We start from the raw sequence: 7,300 nt of genomic DNA, 5'->3' as shown, positions 1-7,300 counted from the left end.
ATTAGATTTTTATGAGTTAATTTAGACGTAATGCACGTTTTTTTATAGACAGTTATTTCCTCGCGTTGACAATTTAAATGCGCTATTATTTTGCTCATTGAGCCCTCCTCTGGTCTCGGGAGACAAGACAAAAGTTTCCTTAAAACCTATTTAATCTGCATTAAAACAAAACAAAAAATATTTGTTGTCTTAATAAATTGGGTAAATTAAAAATACAGTGGTTAAATAATAATAATAAAAAAATGTCGATTGCTCTTTGTTTTAAAAAGGGTTATAAAAAATGTCAATAATTATCGATACCGAACGATATGAAACAATATATCGTTGATAAATTTTTTAGCTATATCACCCAGCCCTATATGAAAATGTATTGAAAATCGAGAATGTGACGCATCGTGATATTGAGTTGAATCGAATCGTTGACATTATAATCGTAATTGAATCGAATCGTGAAACCACTGAAGATTCACACCCCTATTTTTAAGATGGCAGTACTGACTTACAGAGATTCCAACTATAAACAAAAAGAATAAAAACTGCAATTTTGGTTAAAATGTAAAGTTGTAAAGATGTATTTGCACAGCAGAAGAATTAATTAGGAAAAAATGTAGCTCAAGAATCATTTTGGAATCGGATCATGACTCCCAGAATCGGAATCGGATCGGATCAGGAAGTGCCTAAAGATTCCCACCCCTAATAGCCAAGCTGTGAGTTTACTTCAAAAACACTAATGTTATCACCTCATTGATGAAAAATATGAGGTGATAACATTTGATATTTTATTAATAATATTCATGGGGCACTGGCGCAAAACAAGTTCTATGTGCACAAATTATATAGTTTCCAAAAAAAAAAAAAAAAGTTTCCATCTCAAAAGAAGCTGCGAGCTGTGGTGGCTTGGAGTTCGAACTTGGATATAGATCAGATGTCCAGGTATCAGATTGGTATGATCAAGTGGCTCAGAGCAGATCCAAAACAATTAATAAATACAAATATTCGTTTACATGCGTGTAACAATATGCAATCTGCGTCAGATGAGAGTTCTGATTTTTTCTTTTTTGTCCCAGTGTAAATATTAGTGCTGTGTTCAAAATATCGATACGACGATGTATCGTCACAGAGATTTGACGATACAAGTATCGATACAGCTGGCCCTGTATCGATATTGTGGCACGTGTGCAGCAGTGGACCGCGCTTAATTTTACAACAGTGTGTTAATTTGTGCAATGATAACCTACCAGCAATGTAAATTATTTTTTAAACATATTAGAATGAGTACATTACAATATAAATTTATTAGAACAAGTACATTATTTATGGGCTTAAAAACAAGATGCAAACAATCAGAATATTGTACCTGGTGGGGAGTGCACAATGTAAACATGAAACATATGCAATTACCTATATTGTACTGTGGTACAGTTATGGAGGCCCTTCATAATGCAGAGGTCAGCTGCCTGCTCTGCCAATAGTTAGAAATGGCACTATAGTAAGCAGTGTTTAATAAACAGCTGTTTTTCTAAACTCTGCTGAGGTGAAATTTAGTGCAGTCATGTATCGTGATACGTATCGTGATATGTATCGTATCATGACTTTGCTGGTGATACACAGCCCTAGTAAATATAGCATAAGATTTCATAATTGTGGAGGAAAACTTCACAATACAATATCAAGGTGCTGTACTTGCCTTATTGCATAAGGGTCATCTATCTTGGGCTGATCAAACAGGTGACTATTGCATAGCTTGACACTGTCTACCACCTTGCTTTTGAAGAGCTGGATGTCTTTGTCATACCTGCAAAGAAAGCATTGATATAAGTAAGCAAAAGCAGTCGTATTTATAGGACTTCAGAACAAGCTCTTAACTACTGAAAGGCACAGCTAAGAGGAAATGAATGTGCGCGTGTTGCTTCTGTTTCACCGAAACAGAAGCAACTTCAGTGGCTGACACTTTTATTTAGTGTATGTGCTGGGAAGAGTTCAAACTGTGAAGACTGAAAAAAAGAATATAGAGTCCATTACTCACAGCACTGCAGCCTCTGGGTTGAGTGGATCCATGGTGTTGATCTTATAGAAGATTGTGCGGGCGTACATAAGGACCTGCCAGATATGATTATGGTTTCGCCTGCAAATGTATATAAATTTAAATAAATAAAATGCTTTTCCAATAATCACATAGTACACAAAAAAATAAGTATTCCCAAAACAACCTTGATGTCAAAAATGTCAATATAGCAGTTTTTTTTTTTTTTTTTTTTTTTTAAACAGACCTCCATTTGGTGAAAGCTCTCCTCACATCCAGCTCTCCAGAGACCGGGTCCACTAGCGGGTGGAAAACTGGGGTGTCGAAAACAACCCTCTGAAAAAACAAAAACAAAACAAAAAAAAATGCAAAAGAAGAACAGATCAGCTCTTCTGGTGGCAGCAAACTGAGATGACATGGGCATTGTAAAAATGTGTTCCCAAACATTTTGAACAATTAGTCGCTCGTGAGTTAAGCATAGTTATTATTATCAATAGACATTTCCATGACTTAAAGGGATAGCTCACCCAAAAATGAAAATTCTGTCATTAATTATTCACCCTCATGTCGTTAAAAACCCGTAAGACCTTCGTTCATCTTCGGAACACAAATGAAGGTATTTTTGATTAAATCAGAGGGCTCTCTGACCCACTCATAGACAGCAACGGAACTGAAATGTTTCCAGCAGGGCCGGAGTGGGACTCATTTTCAACCCTGGAGTTTCATGCCTTAGACCGGCTGTTGGGCTCATGATCAATAAGTTGTTTGCATTGGCCCAAACCTATTTGGCAAAATCAAAACTCGGACGGTGAAGGGAACTGCGAGCGAGTCCCGCTCGTTGTGAAGTGGGAGCAGCCGGCAGAGGATTCCGCTTGGTCTTAAAGCCTTCCTTAAATGGCTTCTTCACAAATAAAACGATTTCCACAAAAAGAATGATTAATTATCAATTGAGAATTTGTTATTGATATGGTCTAGTGGAAATAATATGGGCTGCGAGAAAATAATAAATAAAAAGAGTGGGGCTGCTATGAGTGCAGGCAGTCTAGGGACAGCATCCATATTTCAACCCAGTGGCATGACAACACCGGCCCTCGCGGCCAAAAATACAGACCGGCCCACCGGGAATCCTCCCGGTGCTCCCGATTAGCCAATCCGGGCCTGGTTTCCAGACCCAGAGACGTAGTAAGGACATCGGTAAAACAGTCCATGTGACATCAGTGGCTCAACTTCAATTTTGTAAAGCTACGAGAATACTTTTTTGTGCGCAAAGAAAACAAAACTTTATTCATCCATTCTTCTCCCCAACTCATCTTCCACCATTTAGGAGAATACCACGACGCATGCACTCGCTTTCCCCTGAACGTAAACAATGCTGATTACGCTGGGCGTCGTGGTACTCTCCAAAATGGCAGAAGACGGTAACTAAGGGAGATGAAATGTTGAATAAATATTTTTTTGTTTTCTTTGTGCACAAAAAAGTATTCTTGTAGCTTTGCAAAATACAAGTTGAGCCACTGGTGTCACAGAGGACTGTTTTACCGATGTCCTTACTACATTTTTGGGTCTGGGAACATTTCAGTTGTCTATGCAGAGTCAGAGAGCTCAAAATTATCTTAAGTTGTGTTCCCAAGATGAATGAAGGTCTTATGGGTTTGGAATGACATGAGTGTGAGTAATTAATGACAATTTTCATTTTGGGGTGAACTTTCCCTTTAAGTGTTTGTTAATTTCTATGACTAAGAAACTCTATGATTTAAATAAAATGAACACATCTCTGACTTGATAATGTCGCCAGTAATTTTCTGTTCCTAGACACACCTGGATGTCATTACATCACACAGTTACAAAATTTAGACTGAAGTATTTCAATATTCCATTTGGCATTAAAACAATGAAACCTGTAAAGACTATAGCAAAGTTTGACTTTACTATGGCTAATTTAAGCAAGAGATTAGCCAGAAGAGGTGAAAATTTGTAGTCTTCATAGAAATCAAATTCTACTAAAAAAAGTTGTTTATCATGCGTCTATGTGTCCTTTGTCTATTTTTTTTTTAAACAGACCTTTACATGACAAACTCTTCTCTGCACAATCTGACTTGTGTTGTAGTCTGGAATTAAATACACCATGCTGGTTTCGTCTGTCCAGAGGAGAACTGGCCCCACGACTGAGTCTGATTTCTCCCAAGGTGCTTTTCTCCATTCTTTACCACTGTCGCCTTTCTTAGTTGGGGATGCTTAATTTCTGGCAATATTGTCGGCTTGATTGCACAGACACTATTTGAGAAGAATTGAACTGAGCTGGACAATGACATGACTGAATCAACAATGAACTGTTGCAACACTATTTTCCTGTTTAACACTGTAAAGCTGCTTTGACAATCTGTATTGTATAAAGTGCTATATAAACATAATACTGCATCATATTCTCACAGGCAGTAAATGCTCATATATGGTGTTATTATTTTCAGAAAAAAACAACACACATGCACTTAAAAGTGTATAATGGAAGCACTTCTGCAATTCCAGTTCCTTGGTTTTAGATTGCACTAAGGAAACACAAGCTCCACTTTCACCACTAGTTTCGGCAGTCATAACTCCAGTAACAGCTCTGGATCGAGGTGCAGTTCTCTCCATTTATCAACAAAATGCCAAGAACATGCATACACACTCTTGGTTTGATATTTTAAAGCCACAAGTATGCAAGTTTTCCTATTCTCCTGCTTCATCATAAAATATAGTGCATGCACAGACATTCTTTTCTACTTGGGTCACTTTTTCTTTAAATTTTTTTAAAGCAACCAACCATCACCATATTAAACTTGGGCTCATATTTAATGGTCTAACATTTCAAACAGTTCCAATTCATGGTGTGTGTAGCTTCTACAATGACTGTAAATGAGTCTGAAGATAAAAAACCCCAGCAAACTAACGTAGGGAGCAATTACAGCGAGTCATGGATAGAATGAACACATAGCAAAACCTCTAATATGCCTTGCCATAAACCTTGTCATGTTACAACACAAAATTCAGAGGGAAAATGTGTGGAAATTGTATACTATACTTACAGGACAGTCTCCATCTGGGTAGTTATCAGGAATGTAGACAGTGAACTTAAACACACCATCTTGGTACAAGCCATGTCGAATGAAAATTACACCAAACCACACTGCAATACAGAAGACATTGACGGATACTTAAAGCAAGTCAGCAATATAGAAAATCAATTTAACTCTTCAACTCCATTATCGAACACTGATAATTTCACAGGTAATCTATTTGATGATTCAAAACAAGCAATAAAACACAATGACTAACGCTGTGCTCCATTCAAAAACAGGTGTGGGAGTCTTCTATATGCCTGACTTGTGACCATATTGATTTCTGTGGTCTCATGTTTAGTAGATGCATAAAGAAATAAAATGACAATCCTAGTATATGTTTTGTGTGAGAACATATTACATTCGATTTCATTAATCATGCACATCTCCCTGGACACCAACATATTCACGTGACACTGCAATCCCATTTTGACAGACATAGAATTCCATACAAGGTTCCAAGTTAATCAACTGCACATTCTGTTGCACTTTTCCAAGCAGGAAGTTGGAAATTCTTTTGGAGTTGAATGGAATGCAGCATAAGAGCATTTGTGTGAAAGCGGTTTCACACAGAATGCTCAATCTGTGCATTCTGTGTACAATCGATACGTATATTACAAAAGAGAACAATCAGAATTATTAATAATGTGGGATATCTGGAACAGACAAATGTATTATTTTTACAGTCAAATATATTGAAGTTTATTGATTTGGTTAAATTTAAAACTGCACAAGTTATGTTTAATGCAATAAATAAGTTACTTCCGGGAAACGTACAAAAAATGTTTTTGGAAAGGCAGGGTGAGTATAACTTTAAGGAAGAGTTAAACTTTAAAAAGATTAATATAAGAACAACTTTAAACAGTATATGTATCTCTGTTTGTGGGGTGCGGTTTTGGCATGGTTTGGAGCAGGTGTTAAAGCATTGTATAAATATTAAACGGTTTAAAACGTTGTATAAAAAACACTTTATTAAAAGGATATGTGGCTGTATAGAGGTGATTGTGAGGGTTGTGGGGGTTATAATGTTGATTGTATTAGGATGTGTGATTGTGGGGTGACTGGTTGTTTTGGATAAAAACCATTTGGTTGGTGTTTAAGTTTTTGTGGATTTGTCATTTTGGAAGGAATTTATAAAAATATAAAAGATACCGATGTAATATATTAAAAGATATACTGGAACGATATGGAATTGTATATGGGGTGGGAAAAATAATAAGCTTTTGCTTCATCCCACTCCTTTTCGAACATTTGGTATAACGTCTTTGGGACGTGGTTTTCTTTGGTGATGCAACATGGAAGAGGTGCTAGTGAGGCCAGCAGGGGGTGCTCACCCTGTGGTCTGTGTGGGTCCTAGCACCCCAGTATAGTGATGGGGACACTATACTGTCAACAAGCACCGTCCTTCGGATGAGATGCTAAACCGAGGTCCGGACTCTCTGTGGTCATTAAAAATCCCAGGATGTCTTTCGAAAAGAGTAGAGGTGTGACCTCGGCATCCTGGCCAAATTTGCCCATTGGCCTCTGACCATCATGGCCTCCTAATAATCCCCATATCTGTTGACTGGCTTCATCACTCGGTCTCCTCTCCACCAATAAGCTGGTGTGTGGTGGGCGTTCTGGCACACTATGGCTGCCGTCACATCATCCAGGTGGATGCTGCACATTGGTGGTGGATGAGGAGGCTCCCCCTCACAATGTAAAGTGCTTTGAGTGCCTAGAAAAGTGCTATATAAATGTAATGAATTACAACATATTTGCTGTGTTTATATATTGTGCTTTGTTCGAAATAAAAAAAATGAAAATGAAAAAAATCAAAGCATCTGTGACCGACAGAATACAGAGGAAGACATGCTTACTTAGTGCTGATCTGTATGAAGGCTGTACATAGATGCCAGGGAGTTTCTGCTTGATCACCAATGTGCTGCAACAGACAGATGGTCATAATTGCACATTTCAAACATACACATCAAAATATGCTGCCAAACTTAAAGGGTTAGTTCACCCAAAAATGAAAATTAGCCCATAAATTACTCACCCTCAAGTCATCCTAGGTGTATATGACTGACGAATCCAGTCGGAGTGATATTAAAAATTGTCTTTGATCGTTTCATGGCACTCAGCAGGTGTTGCATGCATCAGTCCAAAAGAACTTAAATAAAAAAACTCCCATTCATAT

At 37.6% G+C, this 7,300-nt stretch overlaps 1 protein-coding gene across 4 annotated transcripts in view; it reads right to left on the bottom strand.

The window, feature by feature from the left end:
• Positions 1-7,300, bottom strand: part of LOC107696701 (AKT-interacting protein) — a 16,792-nt gene that overhangs the window by 4,574 nt on the left and 4,918 nt on the right. For all 4 annotated transcript variants that reach the window (XM_016497164.1, XM_016497167.1, XM_016497165.1 and 1 more), the window contains 5 exons: positions 6,981-7,045; positions 5,089-5,189; positions 2,271-2,359; positions 2,027-2,125; positions 1,688-1,795 (listed from right to left, as the gene is read on the bottom strand). In XM_016497164.1, coding sequence (XP_016352650.1) covers positions 1,688-1,795; positions 2,027-2,125; positions 2,271-2,359; positions 5,089-5,189; positions 6,981-7,045 — 462 coding nt within the window. The remainder of the gene's footprint in view (positions 1-1,687; positions 1,796-2,026; positions 2,126-2,270; positions 2,360-5,088; positions 5,190-6,980; positions 7,046-7,300) is intronic.

Source organism: Sinocyclocheilus anshuiensis, unplaced genomic scaffold, assembly GCF_001515605.1.
Source record: "Sinocyclocheilus anshuiensis isolate Anshui unplaced genomic scaffold, SAMN03320099.WGS_v1.1 scaffold354, whole genome shotgun sequence".
Taxonomy (NCBI): domain Eukaryota; kingdom Metazoa; phylum Chordata; class Actinopteri; order Cypriniformes; family Cyprinidae; genus Sinocyclocheilus; species Sinocyclocheilus anshuiensis.
Note: the sequence above shows the minus strand (reverse complement) of the source record. Positions and strands in the feature narration are given on the sequence as shown.